Below are 25,439 nucleotides of genomic sequence, written 5' to 3'. Positions count from 1 at the left end.
AATAGTGACAGTTCTTTCTTGGTAGTTTCTTCAGGTTCCTTCTCTGACATCATCTGGGGGCTGAGGTTGATGTTGGCCCTCCTTGTGTACCTAGATCTGCTAGTGCCTATAAGAGAGAAGATAGTTTTAGTTCAAGAGCAGGCATAATGCAAGATTGCAGGCCACTCACTGTGATGTGGATGTGATATACTCATGGAAATGTCATCTGTATTCGGTCGCTTGGACAAGCCAATCTCCCTTTCCCCATAGGTGCAATATCTGTCCTTTCCAGCCAGCTCGGCAGCATCCTCCTTGAATTTGGTGAAGGGTATGATGTTGGCTGCCCCTCCTCCAGTCTGGGATATTTCCCTTCAGTTGTGTAGCAGCTTGAACTGCATGAGGACGAAAAAAAGGCAAGTGATGAGAAGGGATGGAGCAGAGGTTCTAAAACATGCATGCCCCCTGGGTACAGTGATCCCTCCCCAAAAGGGTCTGAGAATGGAGTGTGAGCTGCATGATGGATGAGATGGTAGTGATGTGAAAACTTCCGTGAGCAAATCAATGATGATATGTGTCCCTGCTAATGGTTGTGTGAGATTCATGAAGAGAGTAACCCTTTTGAGTATTGGTGCCATGATGAGAGTTTGATATTGGGGGGAATCGAAAGTTGACTAGTCTGATGGCAAGCCATACTGACCTGCACTGCTATAGCCTCCTACGCTGGAGAGGTGAGGCCGTGTCCTTCTTGGCACTGTTCTTGGGATAAAAACATTCCTATGCTGCCCTACTCCTCTGATCAAGGCCCTGAGGGCATTGTGGCAGAAAGGGTTTGCAGCTTTCTTCTTCCTCATGGCAACCATCTCTGTGGGTCTCCTGAAGACAGCTGGGCTGGAGAGAGTGAAATGTGTGTGCTCAGGTGGTGTCTAAATATGACTCCTGGGCCTTCAGCCTCATCAGTAATGGAGGGGAAGACGAATCAGTTTCAACTTGCTAGGTGATTCGGTGAGATACTTACCTGACCACATGCATGCATGCACAATTTAACAGAATCTTAGTTGAAAATCTACCTATTGTATGTTTCAGTGATAACTACCCACCCTCAGCTATCCCCTGGCTGGGAGAGAGTGCCGGGGATGGCTGGGAGAGAGCTGGGAAATAGCTGGGAGAGAGCCGGGGACAGCAGGGACAGAGCCAGGAGAGAGAGCTGGGGGATCGCAAGGAGAAAGCCGGGGTTAGCAGGGACAGAGCCGGGGACTAGCGGGGAGAGAGCCGGTGAATAGCTGGGAGGGAATTGGGTGGATAGCGTGTAGACCGCTGGGGGATGGTGGAGAGACCACTTTGGGAATTCTTGGTCTCGCACACCCCGCAGTCTCTCTTTTTATCTCCACATATTCACAGCTGCTGGTGTTATTACATCCTTAATAATTGACTCCAGCATTTTCCTCACCACCGATGCCAGGCTAACTAGTCTATAATTCCCCGTTTTCTCTCTCCCTCCTTTTTGAAAAAGTGGGGTTACATTAGTTACCCTCCAATGAACTGGAACTCTTCCAGAGTCTATAGAATGCTGAAAAATGATCACCAATGCATCCACTATTTCCAGGGCTACTCCCTTGAGTACTCTGGGATGCAGAGCATCAGACCCTCGGGACTTATCGGGTTTTAATCCCAGCAATTTTCCCAATCCAATTTCCTGATGAATAAGGATTTCCTTCAGTTCCTCCTTCACGCTAGACCCTCTGTCCCCTAATATTTCTGGAAGGTTATTTGTGTCCTCCTTAGTGAAGACAAATCCAAAGTATTTGTTCAGCTGGTCTGCCATCTCTTTGTTGCCCATATGAATTCACTTGATTCGAACTGTAGGGGCCCTATATTTGTCTTCATCAGCCCTTTTCTTTTCCCATATCTATAGAAGCTTTTGCAGTCAGTTTTTATGTTTTCTGCAAGCCTACTCTCATATTCTATTTTCCCCTTCTAAATTAAACTCTTTGTCCTCCTCTGCTGGATTTTAAGTTTCTCCCAGTCCTCAGGTTTGCTGCTTTTTCTGGCCAATTTATATGCTTGCTCTTTGGCTTTAATACTATCCCCAATTTCCCTTGTTAGCCATGGATGAGCCACTTTCCCCATTTTACTCTTATACCAGACAGGGATGTACAGTTGTTGAAGTTCATCCATGTGTTCTTTAAATGTCTGCCATTGCCTATCCACTGTCAGCCCCTTAAGTATCTTTTGCCAGCTTATCCTAGTCAATGCATGTCTCATACCATCAAAGTTAGCTTTCCTCAAGTTCAGGACCCTAGTCTCAGACTTAACTGTGTCACTTTCTACCTTAATGAAGAATTCTACCATATTGTGGTCACTCTTCCCCAAAAGATCTCGCACCACAATTTGCTAATTAATCCTCTCTCATTACACAATACCCAGTCTAGAATGGCCTGTTCTCTAGTTAGTTTCTCGACATATTGGTCAAAAAAACTATCCCTTATACATTCCAAGAAATCCATTGATACCAGTTTGGTTTGCCCAATCAATATGTGATTGAAGTCACCCATGATAACTGTTGTACACTTACTGCACGCATCTCTAATTTCCTGCTGCTGCCATGCCCAACCTCACTGCTACTGTACCTCAGTACACAACTCCCACAAGTCCCAACTTTACTTCCCTCTGATTTCCGGTATTGGTTCCCATCCCCCTGCCATATTAGTTTAAACCCACCCCAGCAGCACTAGCCCCCCTAGGACATTGGTTCCAGTCCTGCCCAAGTGCAGACCGTCCCATTTGTACTGGTCCCACCTCCCCAGAACTGGTTCCAGTGTCCCAGGAATTTGAATCCCTCCCTCTTGCACCATCCCTCAAGCCACATATTCATCTTAGCTAATAATAACTTAGTTGATAATGATATTGTTGTGTTGGAGAAAGTACTCAAATAAGATACTAGTGGTGAAAGTAGCCTCACATATATATATAAGCCAGAGCTTTCTGGCCATTCACGCTGGCAGGATCTTCTAGTCCTGCCAACGGCACACCCCACCACAGATTTCCTGGTGGTAAGGGGTGTACTCAAAGGGAAGCCCGTTGACAATGGCAGGATCAGAAGATCCTGCTCTTGGCCAATGGTTTGGTGTTGTGCAGAAAATCCACCCAATGTGTTATAAATTTGTATATTATATCTATAGATAAGGTATGTATCTGCAAATTCTCAATTTTGATTACTTTTATTCATCTACTCATATTAAGAAGAAGGAAAGCAGAAGAAAATTTGTCAGCACCAACAGAATATGTAACATTCATTGATTATGAACCTTGTTTCTTTGTGGATGTATTTCAGCTGTCTTATTGTTTGCAGACATCATGGGGGCGATTTTCCCCCAAAAATTCTAAGTGTCGAATTCGCGTAAAAACTGGAGTATATCATGCTGGATTTTTCAGCGGGAGTTTCATATTGAATCTTCCACACTCTGCACTGCAGAGTGCACCAACATGAATCCCGTCGAGAATCAGTGAGCTGGAGAGGCCAGCAGCATAGCACTGAGGGGAACACTGTGCAAGCGCTAATTTGTCGGTGCCGAGATCTGCGCATGCACAGTAGCCCACAATGCCGGCCTCCCGATCGCTGACCAGCTCGATCGCTGGCCAGCTCTGCAACCCTCGCTGCTGGCCGTGCGATCCCGCCCACGGCCTGATCACTTACCCCCTGCATGTGTCTGGGCCAGCCTTGTCCCACCCCCCCACTGATCCCAGCCCACTTCGATCTCCCAATTTCCCCCCCTGCACTCCCAACCCCCCTGACAAGCCAACCATCCTCCCCATCACTCTGATGCCTAGCCCTCCCTCTGTCACTCAGCTCTAGCACAGGGTGGCAGCAGGAACCCCCACCCCCACCGATCGCCCCCTCTCATTACCCCCACCCCAATTAGATCCCCCCCTTGGCACTGCCCGATGCCCAATGGGCAGCGCCACATTGCTCCCTGGGCATTGGCACTTTGCCTCTTGGGCAGTGGCAGGGGGCCCAGGCTGGCAATGCCCAGGGGGAACACCTCCCCGGCGCTTGACCCTCTGGGGGGGCCTCGATTGCACCCCCCCCCCTCCGTTCACTCCAGCAGGGTCGGGCCGCCAGCTCCCCGAAGTGAGGAGCTACTGTAAACCCCGCTGGAGTGAACCACTCCTGGCAGTGAGGGAGATGCCAGCAGGCCTGGAGATTTCATTCCCTGAGCCACTAATCAAATGTAAAGTAGATGTAAATAGGTATTAGCATAAATTATGCAGCAGAGCTGACGGCGTCGGAGATCTGGCTGCTGGAGACTCGCGGTGGCCCCGGCGCCCAGCAGGGAGCCCGCAAAACAGCCTCCGCTCCAGTCCCCCGGCCCGCTGCGCTACAAAAGCAGCACAGCGGGCCGGGAGAATCGCCACTCCCATATTAATGCACTGCCGAGCTGATTATTCCCATTCACAAGTAGAGAAACCTTGTTGAACAAAAATATGGAAATTTGATGTGGCATTCCATTGATTTCAGTCTTGTTTTTCAGCATAAATGATTATAGTATTTTGCAGCCGTAAGTGGAAGAATATGAATGTGTAAAATCTATGTAAACTCATCACCTATGCAGGGTAGTTCCACATGTGTTGCATTATCAAACCAGAATATATGAATTTTGCCGTGTGCTCCGATTAGTTTAACTGACTGTGCCCTTGGGTTTTAAAAAATGTGTTCTGGATTGTCTCATACATGAAGGCCCAGAAATTACAAACAGTAAATAGCTAAGAGTATTTGATTTTTAATTAGATTTTAAGCATAATTTTGCATCAACAACTTTAAATTTTAGTTTTTATTAATCTATGCAGCAATGTACTTTCACGGTGTAATTATTCTTTAAAAGAAGTAGGATTGCACAAGTGTCTGTTGATCTGTATACATAAATGTTTGTATTTTGTAAAATTAAATCAATTTAAAAATTTGTTAAAAATAAAAGAATTCCCCTTGAATCTGATTTCTTTAAAGATGGGGACAGACCATTTGTGTTCTTTATACACTTTTGCAACTTATGAAAGAAAATCATCAGGGAATCATTACATCTAATTACTCTGCAGTTAGTTAAAACAAATGGGTCGGGGGGAAGAATCCTGTTAGGGGGTTTTCCTGGGGGCTTCCCTCTGGTTCTATGTATTGAGCTGAACCCAGCTAATACAAAGACTCGCGAAAGACAGTATTCAGTTAAAGACGTTCTTTATTTGACCAACACGCATAGGGAGAGAGACAGCTGGAGGATTCTCTCTGACATTACAGTACATGTGTAAAACAGATATACCTTTTCGAAGGTTCATTTCTCCCGCCCAGCCTGTCATCTAAACTGGATGATCCAATTACATTAATACACATTATTTACCTTGGCCAATAGCATTCTATCTCCTAGCAGAATTAGGAACTCATTGGTCAACTGGACCCGGAAGTTCTTCCCCTCCATTGCCTAGCAACCTTACCTACGCAAATCCAGTGGGTTCAAGGGCCACCCTCACCATGGATGAACCATGGGAACGGATAGGGAGTCATTTTACTATGCCTGCTAGTTACCCCTCATCAGCAAAAGCTGAATACATTTATTCACTGCAGCCACAAGCTAAATGCCTCTATTCACTTTAAAACCTTGATATCTTTGCAGTTGCAAAGTCCTCTGCTGATGAAAGTGAATACATTCCATACCTTATTGTTTCCAAAGAATGTGGCCTGTCTAGTTCTGCTCATTTCCGATTATGCTTTGGGGCAGATTGTATCTTGGCCAAAGCTTACAAGACATTTGAAAATGCATTTTAAATCTACAATACTTATTCAGAATTCTCTACCAATGATTATATATGATATATATGTCTATGCAGACAATACCTTTGTATGATATATATATGTGAAGCATTTTATTATTCCTTATTGTATATATAAGGCACACTGTGATCCCTACTCTAAACTAGTCTACTTTGTTTTAATAGTCTTCAAAATCCTAGGGGTTTCTGTACCCCCTTCTACAAATCCCCTACAAATGGGGCTTAACAGCATTCATATTGCATGAGTTAGCTTGTCTCTAAGTATTATTAGTGTTCAGGGTCTCTGCTGATTTTTTAAAAAACATTTTCACTCTGCACAGTTTTGAGCCATGTCCAAAGCCGATATCGATCCAATGCCCCCTATACACCAAGAATCATTCTCCATGGTCCCCCTGGCAGTGGCAGGAGCCTGCAGGCATCACTGATTGCTGAAAAATACAAGATTGTTAACGGTGAGCACTAACTCAGTTGGACTTTTTGTCTTTATTGAATTCCTGTCTTTGTCTTGTACATTCTGCTGTACAACAGCAGCACATTTGAAATTTTACAATCTGGCAGTAAATATGTGTTAAGTCCGTGGCCTATTACAGCCTGCTTCCATTACAGCACTGCCTCCGGAGCCACCAAACATAACAAAAAAACGTGACTGCTGGGTCTGTGCTTCCATGTTTGATTTTTCAGTGACTTGTCATCAATATATTTTTTATATTTCTGTCTTTTGGGACGTGGGTTGAACTTTTAAGGAGAATCCGGCTTGCATAGTCTTACGTGATGATGCAACCAAAATGGCATAACTAGTCTGGTTTTGGATATAGGCTGGCTTCTTGTTGTTGGCATTTCCCATTTTTACTGTCAACGATTCTCCATTGTCCATCTAAAACTGTTGATCTGTGTGTTTCTGAAGTTTCAATGTTGGTCTTTTAAAAAATATTATTCCTTTCTCTGAGTTCCAAAGCCAATGTGCCGAGTGGACAGGGCAGCCCCCAATCGATCTCCTTACTTGCTCCAAGAACTAACTCAAATTCAAATTTAATCCAATTCATGGTCCCCACAAAAGAGACATACTAGGTCCAAGCTGACAAGAACAGGCATTACACATGATCTCACGCTTGATCCTACACAAAAGGCTGAGAAGCACTGTTTTTCTTTTCTTGAGGTAAGTGTCTTTTTCCACAAGGAGGGCAGGTGGCTCATTCCTCAGATAGTGCTGTCAAGGTCACCTTTTAGTTGAATTATGAGGTGATACACCTAAGGGGGAAAAAAAACTTTCTGAGGCTGAGCACATTTTGTTTTTGTGTATCTTATGCCAGAACTGTGTTTCAGTGAGCGGACTGCTAGCTGATTCTCCATCTAAATGTGCAATGCTGGAGACAAGGGGTTGAATTTCCCATTCTCTATACAGAACGCTGGTTGAGGCGAGAAAGCTGGCATGCAGCTCGCAGGCTGCATAGCTGAATTTTCTCTCCAGATAATCCAACAAGCTATGCAGAAGAAATCTTGAAACATGGCCCATGGCGTCACATTGGCATTGCGGGGCCAGAAAAAGCTGGCAGCTGGGAATCCCGAGGTCAGTGTGTCATTTCCAAAGGGCACCCCAATCTCCGATATAAAACACTGGAAACCCCCCTCCCCTCACAAGGGCATGGAGACTGCTCCCTCTCCACGGACGTGGGGAGCCTCTCCCCTCACACCCACAAGGGGAACTCCCACCACAGCACAAGGGGAAATCCCACCGATATGGGAAACTCCCAGTGGAGTTCTCCCAGAGGGACCCCTGGCAGTGGCAGGGCCAGTGCCAGGGGAAGTGCCAGGGTACAGCCCAGGCATGTCCCTCTCTCCTCTGGGGGGGCTATACTTAACTGTGCTCTTGGTGGGTTCACTTTGCCTGGTTCCTGCTTTTGAAAAGGAGTTGTAAATATCGCCAACGCGATGAATTCCAAATGTTGGGGGGACGATATGGCAGGGAAGCCAGCTAATTATATTAAAATTTATTGAAATGAGGTGCCGACTTTCCTGGGCAGAAACCTTGTTATGTCACTGGCAAGATTCTAATTTTCCGAGTTTGATAAGATTTTGCACCTACTGTGCCATTTGCACTTGTGGCGAACGCCAGTGCAAAACCGTGGCAAAGGAAAATGAGGTCCAAAATGGAGGACAGTTTATTATTAAACCACCATTGCTGAGGTATGTTTAGTAACAGCTTCAAGCGTATGTCATCAAACATTCTTGGGGAAAATAACTGAGTCACCCATATGAAAGCTGAACATAGTGCAGTTACTTAACATCAATTTCCATGTCAGTTTAAAAAACAGAACACAGATCCTCTATACAGATTTAGATGGATGTTATTGATCCTGAGAATGCATCAGTTGATGATGACTGACTGTTAATTGCCAAGCATTGTTTGAAATTTAAATCAGGCAGCATGACTCTAGTCAGGTATTTCCCTGAACTGTATTGGAAGCTACAGATATTAATACACAGGGCTCTCTTCTTGGCGGACAGAAAGAGCACGTACAAACATGTCACCTGTTTCAGCTGACAAAATAACTGACAGCTATTTGCTGGTCCATTCCTCAGGGCAATGCCTTGACCAATCAGAGTCAAGCTGCCTGGTTTAAATTTCAAACAGTGCTTAGCAATTAACTGTCAGTCACTATAAACTGGTGCATTCTCCATGGCAATGCCTGTACCAATTGAAGTCCATTGGCCAACTATTCAGCATTCTTGTAGAGAAGAAATTTGTGATTTTCCTTGCACTGTATTCTTGCAAATTGCCCTGATGAGTGCAAGAGGAAAAGCTTTGACAAAAAGTCCCCTTTTCAGCAATAAATTGCTATTGGAATTCGTGACATGCTGCTTTACACTAATCAAATGCAGATCTTTGCAGCTAAGTTCTATGCTGAGGTACAACAAGGATGTTTTATTTTCTGTGATATAATATGCAAACTGCTGAGTAGTTTGAAGTAAACCAAATGCAGACTAGTAGTAATTAATGAGGCTTTAAAATTGCCTGCAACTGATGAGAGTGGAGAATTAAATTGCTTCTTTGCTTTCAATCTTCGGTTTTTACTGAGCCTCACCAAAAACTTGATAAATTTGTGCATTTCTGTAATTGTTGTACATCTCATGATTCTTATCTGACAAGGTTTGTATTTACATAGAAGCATAGAAAATAGGAGAAGGCCATTTGGCCCTTCGAGCCTGCTTTGCCATTCAACATGATCATGACTGATCGACTATCCCAAAACCATACTTCAGCACTCTCCCCATATCCATTAACACCTTTAGAGTCTAGAAATCTATCCATTTCCTTCTTAAATATATTCAGTGATATAACCTTCACAGCCTTCTGAGGTGGAGGTTCACCACCCTCTGTGAAGAGATTTCTCCTCATCTAAGTTCGAAATGGCCTACCCCATTCCCTGAGACTGTGACCCCTTGATCTAGACCTCCAACCATAGGAAACAACATCCCTCCATCCAGTCTGTCCAGCTCTGTCAGGATTTTATATGTTTCAATTAAATTCCCCCTCATTCTTCTAAATTCCAGTGAATACAGGTCCAGTCAACCCAGTTTCACCTTTCGTTGCTAGCTGGGATGCTATAAAAAGTCTTTTATACTTACAGGTAAAAACAATAATGTCTTTATTTAGACTTCGCTATGAGTTCCTTATTTACCTGTTGAAGTTTCCAGTCATTTTATGATATTCCTCTTTTTTTCTTGTCAGGGATGTTGTTTCCTATGGCTAGAGGGTCCAGATCAAGGGGTCACAGTCTCAGGATATGGGGTAGACAATTTATGACTGAGATGAGGAGAAATTTCTTCACAGTGGGTGGTGAACCTCCACCACAGAAGGCTGTGGAGGCGATATCACTGAATATATATAAGAAAGAAATGGATAGATTCCTAGACTCATAAGTTTAAAGTTCCCTAGGAGGTCATCCCAAGCCGCATTTTTCCATAGAAAAGAGACCCCCCCGTTCATTCTTTTCTTATATGTACACCCTTTCACCCTTGTAAATCTTTCTCCAGTGCCTGTACATCTGCTTTATAATAGAACTGCACTCAAAACCCCAAGTGTCGTCCAGCCAAAGTTCAGTACAGGTTTAAAATAAATTCACTATTTTTCAATGCTATCCTTCTCGAGGTAAACCCCTGAATTTGGTTCACTTTTCTTATGGCCTTGCTAAGCTATGGTGCAACGTTTAGCAGTTGTATTTGTACTCTGAGATCCCCTTGTTCCTCTACCCCATTGAGACTCACCCTTCCAAGTAATAAGTGAGCTCCCCCTTCTTCCTGCCAAAATGTTTTATCTGTGTTGAACTTCATTTGCCAATGATTTGTTCATTCTGCAAGCTTATTAATGTCTTCCTGCAATTTGTTGCAGTCCTCCCGTGTATTGATTATCCGCCACACCATAGCTTGGTGTCATCTGGAAATTTAGATATTGTTTTATTGATTCCAAAGCCTGCATTGTTAATGTGAACTGTAACTGGTAACAACCAAAGAGGTACAGATGCTTGCTATTGATTAAAAGAGACTGGGATTTTCCAGCCCCACCACGGCGAGCCTTGCCATAGGGGTTGTGGCAGCCCAACCAAATGTCGATTGACTTTCGGCGGAACTGGACAATACCGGTGGCAGACGATGCTGGAAAATGCCACTCAGTTATTTTGTTCTTCACAGCTGTGGTGAATGGTCTGTGAAACACCTGAGTTTTTTAGAATGTTTTTATGAATGGGTAGCATGTTGTATCGAGTAAATAATTATACCTTCAGGCGTACTGTAACACTGCTCCGAAGGAATGTGAGGGAAGTATAGAGAGTTGTAGTTTTACCCGTGATGGGGAAAATGACTTCTTTGAATGACATTGGTGAGATGAGTACTTGTTTTCTCCAGTTTCCTGTGGACAGATACTGAAGGAGGCTGTCGCTGCTGAGACAAGATTCGGTGAAGCCATTAAACCCTATGTTGAAAGTAGGCAGCCAGGTAAGGTTCCTGACCCCCCTACTGATAGTGTTCTGATATTGAACAAAGGGCAAGATTCAGACACCACGAGAGCTTTTCTCCCTCGTTATTAACAGGGAGTTCAGGAGACATTGAACAACTGAATATCTCAGAGTGAGATCCATAGGGACATCCCCTGCACTTCCCTCTAGCCCTTGCTTAGAGCATGTTTGTACTAGCTGAAGGCAGAGGAGGGTTACTGAATAATTTACTAACTGATTAATAGACTCACATGGGTATAATTAGGACAGGCATAGGCAGCAGCTACAGTAACCAGTACAGTGCTTAAGGGAGCTGGAGGCTGCTTTAGCTTCGCCTGAAAGAAAGTTTCTGGGGCGCTGCTGTTTGAAGATGAGTCAGGAGGAGAGCAGAGCCCCTGCTCTTTTGAAGTGGAAATAGGACAGTTTGAATCTGTCGAGTTTAATTTTTCAGAGGTGCAATGGACCCTGTGGTGCAACTTACTTTCCTTTTTTTGTCAAAAAGTTTTTTTATGTTATTTTCCATACATGAAGTTTATTCTTTAAATATCTGAAACAAAGTTTTTCATAAAAATCATCAGTAGCCAACTGTGTAACATTACATTAATGTGTTTTTCGCTCCCATTTCTAATCCTTTATCATCCCTCGCTGTTATCAGTCCTCCTCCAGAAGGGCTTATGGGGTGGTCTACAAGCTTTCTTTAGAGTTCACATATTCAAATAGGATGAGATGAACTGCTCTCATTACACAGTTTTTCCAGTTAACCATTTTCAACAGTGCTAGAATGCACATTTTTGAAACTTAAAGCAAAATTTTAACTTCTTAAAATTTGATATAATAATTGAAATTACTTTTGCCACCTGAATTTAGTTTCACTGCCTGAATGATGTTCATATATTTTCATCATAGAATAATATATATCCTTGGGGCGAAATATATAATTTAACATTGGAATAAAATTTATTGTATTAAAATAGATTATTAAATTGCAGAGTATTAGTGCATTTCCAATATCTTTGCTTTATATGAGCAACGTGCCCATATATATTGCAAGTATAATGTCCTTATCCAGTTGCATATGATTGAATAAATTCCCCTTGTGCAACCTCAAAAGCACTGAACCGCACTGCTAAAACAAATACTGTTAATTCTCAATTAGTAGATTAAAGAATTATTAACCCAACAATGCCCAATGTGTCAATTTAAAGTCTAACTGTTAATTAGTATTCATTACTCTGATGTTCTTGGAGGCAGCTGTGAATTTGTGTGTGTGTTCTGTATTTGCACTTATCATGGTGAGAAGATTACCCAATCTGGGGAGTCGAACATATGAATTTGTTTTCACAGATTTTACAGACTGATTTTGATAACACGATCGATTCAATCCACCATCACTAAAAGATACTGAGCACATCTGAAAATCAAAGTATCACACATCTGATAAGCCTTTTGACTGACTTGCTAAATATATTTCTGCGGTATTATTATTGAGTCCTATAATTCCTGTGGGTTTGCTAAGTGTGCTGAATTTGAGGCAGATTGCATCCTGAGAATTCTTATTCACTGGAAATTTGGTTGAGACAGACACAATTTGTTTCAATATATGGCTCTCAATTCCAATCAGAGAGGGAAGTCAATCAATGTGGTTGATTTTGACTCCTGTAGTGGAAGTGCAGTCTTGTGAGGGGCCAGAAGCAATACCAGGGAGGTTCGAGCAATTTTAACAGCTGCTGGCCCATTTACCAACTCATGGGCGTGGGGCGGCACGGTAGCACAGTGGTTAGCACTGCTGCTTCACAGCTCCAGGAACCTGGGTTCAATTCCTGGCTTGGGTCACTGTCTGTGTGGAGTTTGCACATTCTCCTCGTGTCTGCGTGGGTTTCCTCCGGGTGCTCCGGTTTCCTCCCACAGTCCAAAGATGTGCGGGTTAGGTTGATTGGCCATGCTAAAATTGCCCCTTAGTGTCCTGAGATGCGTAGATTAGAGGGATTAGCGGGTAAAATATTTAGGGATATAGGGGTAGGGCCTGGGTGGGATTGTGGTCGGTGCAGACTCGATGGGCTGAATGGCCTCTTTCTGTACTGTAGGGTTTCTATGATGATTCTATGAAATGGCCGGGAATTGACTGTCCAACTGTTAAAATTGGGCAGCTCAGATTCCCCTACCAGTCTCCTTAAGATATAGTCCTTGGTAAGTGGATCGATGGGAGTCGACAGAGGAATATCAGGGAGGGAGCCTAGGATGCGGGGGGAGGAGAAACAGAAATGTAGAGAGTGAGGTTTCTTTGTGGGGTCCAGAGAAGCTCTTTAGGATGGAGGGTGCCACTTCTGTTAACTATCTTTCCTTTTTTTTCCTGCTATTGGTTGACTTCCATTCAACTGCTTCACACACCATATTGTTGTTTTATTTATTCTCAGGATATAGGCATATTTGGTGGAATTTACTATTCATCTTTTGTCTAACTGAGTCACTTGCCTGGTCACTTCAGAAAGCATTAAGAGCCAAACCAATAGTATTGACTAAAATCTTTTATAGGCCAGACCAGGTGGTGGTCGGAGGCTCAATTCTGTAAAGGACAATAGTGAGCCAGGTGAGTTTTTATGACAGTCAGCAGTTTTCAGGGCCACTTTTCTGGTACCTGCTTCCAAATGACAAGATTTATTAAATTGAATGTAATTATTTGCTATGTTGAGATTTAAGTCTTGTGACCTTTGGGTTGCTAATACAATACTGTAATCATTGCACTCTGTTACCCTAATCATAATGCCAATGCAAAAAGTTACACATCTTGACTTGAGATGTCATATTATGCCAAGTGTTACAGAACACTTTGGACGCAACAGTGAAAACCTAGATCACTATATACAGTGCCTGAAGAAAATTAACAAAGCTCCTCCCAGTCATAAATCAATGAGTCAACTATCCCGAAGACTTGCACATCTTTCTAATTGTCAAATCAGGGCACACATGATCAGTCTCAATCTACAAATCAATCAGATTAGAACCTAAATTAAAAGTGCACCTGTCTACAAAGACCATTTCAACTCATCCAAAAGATACTCCTTATGGTATATTTTACTATACACATGAATACACGTGAAAGTCAACTCTTTGATCTGCTTGTCTGAGTGGTTTGGTAGTGGTAGAGAGAGACAAATGGAAAAAGTACAGCTAGATTACTGAATGTTGTACTATGAAGAGAAGGAAAGTAATGACAATTTTAAAGATTAAAATACTTCCCTTAACCACTATAATGTTTAGAACATAGAACATAGAACATAGAACATTACAGCGCAGAACAGGCCCTTCGGCCCACGATGTTGCACCGACCAGTTAAAAAAAAACTGTGACCCTCCAACCTAAACCAATTTCTTTTCGTCCATGAACCTATCTACGGATCTCTTAAACGCCCCCAAACTAGGCGCATTTACTACTGATGCTGGCAGGGCATTCCAATCCCTCACCACCCTCTGGGTAAAGAACCTACCCCTGACATCGGTTCTATAACTACCCCCCCTCAATTTAAAGCCATGCCCCCTCGTGCTGGATTTCTCCATCAGAGGAAAAAGGCTATCACTATCCACCCTATCTAAACCTCTAATCATCTTATATGTTTCAATAAGATCCCCTCTTAGCCGCCGCCTTTCCAGCGAAAACAATCCCAAATCCCTCAGCCTCTCCTCATAGGATCTCCCCTCCATACCAGGCAACATCCTGGTAAACCTCCTCTGCACCCTCTCCAAAGCCTCCACATCCTTCCTGTAATGTGGGGACCAGAACTGCACACAGTACTCCAAGTGCGGCCGCACCAGAGTTGTGTACAGTTGCAACATAACGCTACGACTCCTAAATTCAATCCCCCTACCAATAAACGCCAAGACACCATATGCCTTCTTAACAACCTTATCTACTTGATTCCCAACTTTCAGGGATCTATGCACACATACACCTAGATCCCTCTGCTCCTCCACACTATTCAAAGTCCTCCCGTTAGCCCTATACTCAACACATCTGTTATTCCTACCAAAGTGAATTACCTCACACTTCTCCGCATTAAACTCCATCCGCCACCTCTCGGCCCAACTTTGCAACCTGTCTAAGTCTTCCTGCAAACTACGACACCCTTCCTCACTGTCTACCACACCACCGACTTTGGTGTCATCAGCAAATTTGCTAATCCACCCAACTATACCCTCATCCAGATCATTAATAAATATTACAAACAGCAGTGGCCCCAAAACAGATCCCTGAGGTACACCACTTGTAACCGCACTCCATGATGAATATTTACTACCAACCACCACCCTCTGTTTCCTATCCGCTAGCCAATTCCTGATCCAATTTCCTAGATCACCCCCAATCCCATACATCTGCATTTTCTGCAGAAGCCTACCATGGTGAACCTTATCAAACGCCTTACTAAAATCCATATATACCACGTCCACTGCCTTGCCCCCATCCACCTCCTTGGTCACTTTCTCAAAAAACTCAATAAGGTTAGTAAGGCACGACCTACCTGCCACAAAACCATGCTGACTATCACCTATCAATTCATTACTCTCCAAATAACTATAAATCCTATCCCTTATAATTTTTTCCAACATCTTGCCGACAACAGAAGTGAGACTCACCGGTCTATAATTCCCGGGGAAGTCTCTGTTCCCCTTCTTAAACAATGGGACAACATTCGCTAACCTCCAATCTTCTGGTACTATACCAGAGGCCAACGACGACCTGAAGATCAGAGCCAGAGGCTCTGCAATCACTTCTCTTGCCTCCCAGAGAATCCTTGGATAAATCCCATCCGGACCAGGGGATTTATCTATTTTCAGACCCTCCAGAATATCCTGCACATCCTCCTTATCAACTGTAATACTGTCTATTCTACTCCCTTGCAACCCAGTGTCCTCCTCAGCTATATTCATGTCCCCTTGCGTGAACACTGAAGAGAAATATTGGTTCAATGCTTCACCAATCTCCTCCGCCATCTATAACTGGCCCTAAACTTGCCCTAACCAACCTTCTGTTCTTGACATACCTATAGAACGCCTTAGGATTCTCTTTAACCCTATCCGCCAAAGTCTTCTCATGTCCCCTTTTAGCCCTTCTAAGCTCGCTCTTCAACTCCCTCTTAGCCAATCTAAAGCTTTCTAGTGCACTACCCGAGTGCTCACGTCTCATCCGAACATAAGCCTCCTTTTTCTTTTTAACCAACAAAGAAACTTTTTTGGTGCACCACGGTTCCCTAGCCCTACCAATTCCTCCTTGCCTGACAGGGACATACCTATCACAGACTCGCAGTAGCTGCTCCTTGAAAAAACTCCACATGTCGGACGTTCCCAGTCCCTGTAATCTCCTAGTCCAACCTATGTTTCCTAATTCTCTCCTAATAGCCTCATAATTACCCTTCCCCCAGCTAAAACCACTGGCCCGAGGTTCATGCCTATCCCTTTCCATCACTAAGGTGAACGTAACCGAATTGTGGTCACTATCACCAAAATGCACACCAACTTCCAAGTCTAGCACCTGGTCTGGCTCATTTCCCAGCACCAGATCCAATATAGCCTCACCTCTAGTTGGCCTGTCTACATACTGAGTCAAAAAACCTTCCTGCACGCTTTGAACAAAAACTGACCCCTCTGACGAGCTAGAGCTATAACAATTCCAGTCAATATTAGTCAAGTTAAAATCCCCCATAACAATTGCCCTATTACTTTCACTCCTAAGCAGGATTGACTCCGCAATCCTTTCCTCAACCTCTCTAGAACTTTTAGGAGGTCTATAAAAGACTCCCAACAGGGTGACCTCTCCTCTCCTATTTCTAATCTCCGCCCATACTACCTCAACAGATAAGTCCTCATCAAACCCTTTATATCCCTTTCAAATGCTAACTTTCCTCTTTTTTGATTGACCAACGAATTGACATAGTTTGAATTCAAGATCAAGGTATTGGAAGTACAAGAACCAACTTTGATCAATGTATATATTTTATATCATTTTTTACTTTAATTTCATTTTTAAAATAAACCAGATTACCATTACTGAACTGATTTTTCTTGGTTTTAGTTTAAAACTGAATTAAATATTCTTGTTGTGCTTTTTCAAATTTCCTTTCTCAATCCAAAATATGGTAATCCCTTTCACCTGCTGCACCCATTATAATCCTACACCCGTGGAGTGATTTGGTTGCATAATTAAAACTCGTGATCAATATGACGCGAGCTACTGTGATCTCGGTGGATCTTGATGGTGCGATAGTGTAAAATGGGCGTAGGCAGCTCACTTTACATCTCTGCCAATTTCCATTCCTATTTACCTCTATAGAAATGAAAATTGCTAGAGATGTAATCGACTGGCAACTCCCTATCTTATCAAGTCACGATCTACCCAAATGTTTTAATTTCCATTTAACATTTACCCCATAAAATTCAAAGATTATCTTGCTCTATGACCAGATAAATTTTCTGGGGGAAATATTTGTTCAGTATACAGGCTGACACCGAATACCTGTGCAAGTTTCCCCATTGATATAACTGACGAACTCCACATGCACCATGCAGCCTCCGGGGAATCAACATTGTCTGCACAGCACCAGCTGAAGTGATGTAACATGTAAAAGAACATGTAAACCCCAACAATTTGTTTAATCAACTCACTACCATGCGATGGACGATACACTAGACATTCAAGAAGCAGCCAAATTTACAAGTCCGATATATGCAGTAGGAACAGCATAATAGCACTGTTAACTGATAAAAATATGTTAAATGATAATGGCAAAAAAAAGTTGATCCACTTGAACAAATTAAGGTGAACCAAAGATTAAATTTAATTAAGGATATGTGGGAAAAATACTGTAATGTTCTCTTATTTTACTGTGGTAATTTAAGTAGAGTAAGCATTGAAACAAATCTTTAAAATAAGTGAGGTAGGAGATTAGCATTTTTCCTAATTGCTACAATCTGGAACCTTGCGTTACTCGACATACTAAATCTAATCAGAGTAACCAAGGAGTAATAACACTTGGCAAAGGAGTAACATTTGCCAAATTCCAGACCTCTGAAACTGAAATTGGTCCCATCATTATTCTTAAATTGGCGGATAGGAATTTAGCAGTAGTAGTACTGCATAATACAATTAGATTAGCAAGATGTAAGCATGATACTAGTTATTACTATAACTGCATTCTCATTTTTCCATCTTTTGTTTCATACCCATTCTGTTCCTTCACTGTTGTTGGGTCAATATCCTGGAACTCTGTTCCTAATAGCACTGTGGGTGTTCCTACAATATATGAACTGCAGCAGTTCAAGAAAGCAGCACAATACTACCTTCTCAAGGACAATTATAGATGGGCAATAAATGCCAGTAATGCCCACATCCTATAAATGAATTAAAAAAACACTCTTTTCTGTCTTTCATCTGATGAAATACTTCAATTATCTAGTTGAACTTGTGCTTGTATCCAATATAATTACTGCATTGGTTCCTACTTCCATGATTGTGCTTTTATAAGGGCAGCCCTTTAACACAAATTGTATTCACACTAATGGGTGAGGTAATGTAACTGGATTAATAATCTAAAGAAATTTGAGTTCCACTACCTCAATGCTAGTTTGAGAATTTGAATTCAGCTTGAATAGAATATAAATAAATCTGGAATAAAGAGCTGGTATAGTAAGAGTGTTCCTGGCGTTGTTGGATTGTTGTAAAAATGCAACGGGTTCCCCAGTGTCCTATAGAAAATGGAACCTGCCATCCTTACCCAGTCTAGTCTTATCCAAATGACTCCATACCCATGCGGTTGACTCTGATTTGTCCTTTAAAGTGGCCCAGCAAGTCACTCTGTTGTATCAAACAGTAAGACAGTAAAACAGGAATCAAAGTAGACAGACCACTTGGTTGTTAACTAGGATATGACAAGGACACACCCAAAGAAAGGTGATCCTGCAAAGGTTTCCTGTGTAAAATCTAGAGACTGATGCAAAAGGTGGGAAATTTGTTTCGGAGACCAATAGAGCAATAGTCTGATATGGTCATACTCATAAATTCATTCCTAACAGCCAACATTTAGTCACCTCCATCACTATCCCTGGATATGTCCCGTTCCATTGGAAAGACAGATCCAGTAGAGGTCGGGGCACAGCAGTATGCATGCAGAGGCAAGTAATCTTAACATGGCGATTCAAACAACATTTTGACCGCCAACCACCACCCTGTAATAACTCCGCAGAGGCAAACATCCCGTCACCAAGTTATTTTATTTACATCATACATCTGTACACAGCCAGCTCTCCAGTTGCTCCCTGCTGAATGCAGGCTGGGAGTCTGACACACCTGCTTTAAATAGGGAACATGAGGCTCCCTGATTTAATCATCAAGTAAGACTCATCAGGTACTCTAGCAAGCCAACCTCATTAGCCTGGCTGAAGTCATCACACACCCTCTCTTAGTTGATGAATCAGTGTTTCTCCCTATCACATGCTACTTGAAGGAAACACTTGTGGTAGCAAGGGCACGGAACGTGTGCTAGGTGGGGGAGTTCAGTCAATACTACTGAGCCAACCTCTTAAGATTGGCTCAGTAGTATTGACATTGAGTGAGCAGACCGAATCCTGAAAGACATATCTGCAATATTCTTATTTTGGGAAGTGTGAACTACTTTACCTCATTTGCTACTTATATTGGATGTTTCAGTCCACGACAACATTGTAACCACAGCATAGAACACAGTCCTCATGGAGACCAGGTCCTGTCTATACACTGAAGAATCGCTCCATTGTGTCATGTATTAGGTGGAATAGACTAAGAACAAATCTAACAGCACAATATTGGTCATGCACAAGATGTTGGGCCCATCGGCAATAACAGAATTGCATACCCCCACCATCTGTAATCTCATCCTCAGCGTATCTCTCACTCCTCCAACATCATTAAGCCAGATGACCACTGATTCAGTAAGTTGTGTAGAAGAACATGTGGGAACAGTATTAGCCACGAATGCATTCTGAAAAGCAAAAACAGCAGACGAGTGAGAGTGCAGCAATACCACAATGAGCAAATCCAACCAAAGCTTTACATTACTACCACATCCAGTCGTGAATGATGGCAGACAATTAAGCATCCAATAGAATTCTATGAACATCCACATCCTCTGTAATGTTGGACCTCAGTTCCTGAATGCTAAAGACAAGGTTAAAGCATTTTGTAACCACCTCTAGCCGATACTGCCAAGCGGATGATCATTTCACCTCTGGAGGCCCCCACCATTACAGATACCAGTCGTCAATCAATTCGATTTACTCCATGGAACACCAAGTAACAGCTGAATCCACTGGATACTCAGGTCCTGACAACATCACAAATGTGGTGCCGATGATGTACTCCAGAACTAGCTATAACGCTAATAAAGCAGTTTCAGTACAGCTATAACACTGACTATTGCGTGACAGTGTGGAAAAATACCCAGGTATGTCCTGTCCCAAAAAAGCAGGATAAATCCAAAAATTATGGCCTTTCAGCCTACTCTCAATCACCTGCTCAGTTTGGCTCCTAGGAGAATTCATCTCCAGATCTCAATACAGCTTTGGTCCAAACGTAGACACGAGTTGAATTCAGGGAGGGAGGTGAGCATCACTAGTCTTGACACCACAGCAGCACTTGACTGAGTGTGGCACTGTGGGACCCCAGTAAAAATGGGCGTCAGAAAACTCCAATGGCTAAAGTCATACCTAGCACAATGGATGGGTTGTGATTGTTATAGGCTGACCATACAATTTCCAAGCCAATGTTACTGGAGTTCATTAGAGCAATATCCTAGGTAATATTTGCCTTACAGAAGTGCCAGGCAATGACTGTCATCGACAAATGAGAGCCTAACCACCTTTTTTGACATTTAGTGGCATAGGTGCTGGAGTGTGGCGTGGCGACTAGGGGAATTTCACAGTAACTTCATTGCAGTGTTAATGTAAGCCTTACTTGTGACTAATAAATAAACTTTACTTTACCAATACTGAGTTCCCCGCCATCAACATCCTGTTGAGGCACCTACTAGAGGGTGTCACAGGTTAGATATCTTGCAGTGAGTGCCCGAATTCCTGACTCCCAGAAGCCTTTTGACCACCCACAAGCCAGAAGTAAAGAGTGTGCGGAATATTCTCCACATGGCCGGATGAGTGCAGCTGCAACAATGTTGAAGAAGCTTGACACCATTCAGGTTGAAGCAATTTGCTTGATTGCCACTTACCCTAGACACCCACCCTTTCTACCAGGGGAACAGTCTGATCACAGTGTGTGCTGCCATCTGAATGCTTTGTTTTTCAGCAAAGTAGCTATAATGCACCAAGCAGAACATACAATAATAAATATTCCTTGCAAATAGTACTGTAAATCTGTTTTAGTTTGCAACTAAGCTTTCCAAGCTCCTGCCAACATTTTGGCTAAGAACCTCTAATGTTCATCAGGAACAAAAGGTTCAGTTCCTGCCCCCGTATGTGGAAAATGGTGTGCACTGAAGTCAACTGATAGGCATCACTATGGTTGTTCTAAAATTCTGTGACATATATGAAATGACTGCGTGGGATGTCTTAAGACAACAGAAATAAAGTTAAAGTTTATTTATTAGTCACAAGTAATTCTTACATTAACACTGCAATGAAGTTACTGTGAAATTCCCCTAGTCACCACAGTCTGGCGCCTGTTTGGGTCAATGTACCTAACCAGCACGTCTTTCAGAATGTGGGAGGAAACCAGAGCACCGAGAGGAAACCCACGCAGACACGGGGAGAACGTGCAAACTCCACACAGACAGTGACCCAAGCCGGGACCCGAAGCCGGGACCCTGGCGCTGTTCATGTCACATGTCTTGGGTTCATGTCACACTATCTGTAACCCCCACGACTTGCCTGGACTTGCAAAATCTCACTGGCTGTCCTGTCTGGAGACAATACACATCTCTTTAACCGTGCTTAATGCTCCCTCCACTCACATTGTCTGTACCTTTAAGACTTGATTAGCTGTAAAGACTCGCATTTCAATCATTATTCATTATTCTGTAAATTGAGTTTGTGTCTTTATATGCCCTGTTTGCTGTTTATGAGCAGATCTCCCACTCACCTGACGAAGGAGCAGCACTCCGAAAGCTAGTGGCGTTTGCTACCAAATAAACCTGTTGGACTTTAACCTGGTGTTGTTAGACTCCTTGCTGTGAAACAGCAGTGCTAACCACTGTGCCACCGTACTGCCCCAAGAAATAGAGGTTTAAAGGCATCAGAAGATGTCTCAAACAGCATTTAAATTAATGAAATAAGTGACACAAAATTTATGTTGATTTGATTATTGATTGCTGATGTAATTATTTTTCCTGACTAAATTTGATACTTCGTACTCTCTCCTGTGCATGCTCTCTCTTGTTCACTCTCTCTCTCTCTCCCTCTCATTCTCCCTCTCAAAACCACTCTTCCTTTTTCTTCTCTTAAACGCAAGACAGGATCCTGACAAATAAAGTATAAACCAGTCAGCATGACCTCTTCCCTTTGTTCAGTATAATAGTGAATAAAACACAAATCACAGCATTTCAATCATGCACGTGGATAAAACTTATCGTTCCAGTTAAACTGTTTTGCATTTAAACTCTAACCAGCTTATTTGAGGCATAATGGAACATAGTATTGGGAAAATGTTGATAGGGAGTTGCGGTTAGCAAATTCCTTATAATAAAACAAACCTCTTTTAATAAATTTCAGTGTAACTACTAATGTGTAATTAAATTGCTATTGAAAACATTCGCCAGTAGGTGGCAGGCAGTACCAAAAATCCTTGGTTAAGCATTTGTTGGCGGTAACTTCAGAGTTCAGGAATGTTGATTCCGATTGAGTCACTGTGAAGTTGGCACAGGAGGATCACATTACATGGCACTCCGGTATATATATGGAACATGACTTACCAACCACAAATTGCTTGTGATAGTTTTCAGAGTTCATGTATAGTCATTAAAATGCATTAAAAGGCATTAAAATGCAAGTGGTGATATGGTGGAAAGCCAGAGTTTGTTTTAACCTTTAGATTTGCTTCTTTTTGGCAGCCTTCACACCAGCTGCTTTTAATCATCGGCCAATGTCAGCTTGGCCGCGAGGTAGCACTCTTGTTATGGATTCAAGTCTTCTTTCAGGATTTCATCTTATAATCTTGGTTGATAATTTGGTACAGAACTGAGGAAGTGCCTCGTTGTTGGTGTTGGCTTTTGGTTAAAATATTACATTGATGCTCAGTGTGTTTGTTTAGCTGGGGATAAAAGATCCATTGGCAGGACAGTGCTCCAGATGTGAAAACAGAAAATGCTGGAAATACTCAGCAAGTCTGGCAACGTATGTGGAGAGAGAAACAGCATTAACAGGAAGTAGCATGGGTTTCGCCGCCTGGGTGGGGAGTCGACAAGAGACCAGGATTGCCTCCTTTGGAGAAGGCCTGCCTAACTATGAGCCAATCAGGCAGTTGAGAGGCCACCAGCGGGCCTCAACTTGCCTAGGATCTGGGTCCCAAAGCTGCGAAGCCCCGCTGGCTTTTTTTTCTCAGCAACGTCACTGAGGAAGCAAAGGCCCATGATTGCAGATCACCTCAGGCTAGAGATACATCATGGCGGGAGGGGTTTTGCGGGATGGTGGCCACGGTGTGGGGAGGTCTAGGGTGGTCAGCAGCAAGGGCAGTGAGGTAACCCCCAGTGGCCCTCCCCCTTCCTAATTCCAGGTCTCACGATCGGGCGATGAGTGCCTTTGTAGGAAGGGACCCCCATCCCTGGGAGACACAAGCAGCCCACACAGGATTATTTGTTGTTCTCCCCACATGGCGAGAGGCCCAGCTGCACTTAGTAAACGCGAGCAGCAGCAGGGTGAGGCTTTTAAGTGGTCACTAAATGTTTATTTATGGCCCTCAATTGGCAGCAGGGCGGGAAGGATGACCACGAACCTTCCTGCTCTGGACTTAATTTTGGTGGAAGCGGAAAGGCTGCAGGATGCTCACCCATCCACCCAATTAAAATATCCTACCCACCATCAAACATACCACTAGAGACGATAAAAGATTCCATCTGGTGTTTCAGATCAATTATCTTTTATCAGAGCAGAGAAATGTTAGAAATGTAGTAGGTATTAAGCAAGGGGTGGGTGGACAAAAGGATTAAAGCAAGGCGTGTGATAGGATGGGAAAGAGGAGAGATTGAGAGGGCAATCTTACCAAAAGAATTCTAAGTGCCAAACGAGCTAGAGAAATTTGCTCCATTTTTTTGGGTGACTTAAAAATCGAATCTTACCTGGCTTAATCAAAAATATTAGGCAAAGCTTGATATCTGCCAGTAGGGAGAGTGGGTGGGGCCTAAATCACCTGAAAGCCAGCTGATGGCAGTAGAGGGTGCAATGGCGCATGTGCAGATTTCTGGGCCAGGATTCTCCCCAATTTGCATGAAAACGGGAGCGTGATTTTCAGATTGAATCTCCCACACTCTGTGCATCACAGAGTGCTCTAGTAGGATTCCCTCTGAAAATCAGAGGGCGGGGCCTATCCCAGCCCGAGAGGCCGGCAGGCACTGCCCAACAGGCTCCATGCTCTTACCCCCAACCTCCTAGGGGGGCCTCAATGGCTTCTCTTCTCTCCAGAGGGGTCAGCCGCCTGTCCCCAGTTAGCGGGGAGCAGTTGTAAACCCCGCTAGAATGAACTACTCCTGGGGTGGGGGAATCGATAGCAGTCCTGGAGACTTCAGTCCCAGGCCCGCGAATGAAATGTAAATCCGGATTACCATATTGAAATCATCTCCGTGCCAATTTCCACCACAGAGCTGATTACTCTTAAAATCTTGGATTGGAAGATGAGCGGAGGCAGTGGCACCCAGCGGGAAGCCCGCGAAATGGCCTCCACTGATGTCTCCTGGCTCATTACACTGCTAGAGCAGCACAGTGGACTGGGAGAATCTCCCCCCTGGACGCAGTGAGCACAGAAACCAGTCACTGCCTCTGCTAATTATAGCAGGCCTTTGTGGCCCATCACTCCTCCTGTGGGGATCGTGGCCAATCGCCACCCCCTCCCCCCCGCTCAAACTGATGGACTGATCGCCACCCAACCTCCTGCACAGAATGATCGTGACACCCCTCTCCCTCATCATTCGCTGTTGCAGAATGGCAGCAGGCTCCCTTTCCCCCCGCATTGATCGCTGCTGCAGAGCGCACTGGCCCCCGCCACCGAACAGCCCACCCTTGTCTGGCCCCGTCCCCTAATTAGGCTAATCTCCTAAGGCCCCAACCCCTGGCACTGCCCAGTGCCTGGTGGGCACTGCCAGGGTGCCAGGCAGGCAGTGCCAGGGTGCCCAATAGGCATGTTTGGGTGTCAGGCTGGCACTGTCCAATGGGCACCCCCCTGCCTCTGATCTCCCGGGGGAGGGGGGGGGCCTCTTTGGCTCCCAGTTCTACCGCCAAGGCCATCACAACAGACCCCTGTTGATTGCGACCATACATGATCCTCGCTGGAGAGAACCTTCCCTGGCAAGGCCACAGAGGCAAGTGAGCCTGGGCGATAGCATCCTGGGTTCGCTCATAATATTTGAATTGCATTTAAATATTGACATCAGCCTCAAGCCCTTCTTGGGCATGAGGCTGATCTCGCCGGATA

General features: G+C 43.7%; 1 protein-coding gene across 1 annotated transcript in view; it reads left to right on the top strand.

Annotated features, from left to right (window-relative positions):
• Window positions 1–25,439, top strand: part of ak8 (adenylate kinase 8) — a 160,871-nt gene that overhangs the window by 75,117 nt on the left and 60,315 nt on the right. The window contains exons 7-8 of the mRNA XM_078227557.1: window positions 6,117–6,248; window positions 10,699–10,788. Coding sequence (XP_078083683.1) covers window positions 6,117–6,248; window positions 10,699–10,788 — 222 coding nt within the window. The remainder of the gene's footprint in view (window positions 1–6,116; window positions 6,249–10,698; window positions 10,789–25,439) is intronic.

Source organism: Mustelus asterias, chromosome 13 (assembly GCF_964213995.1).
Source record: "Mustelus asterias chromosome 13, sMusAst1.hap1.1, whole genome shotgun sequence".
NCBI lineage: Eukaryota > Metazoa > Chordata > Chondrichthyes > Carcharhiniformes > Triakidae > Mustelus > Mustelus asterias.
The sequence above is the reverse complement of the archived record's forward strand: the minus strand, read 5'-3'. Positions and strand labels throughout refer to the sequence as shown.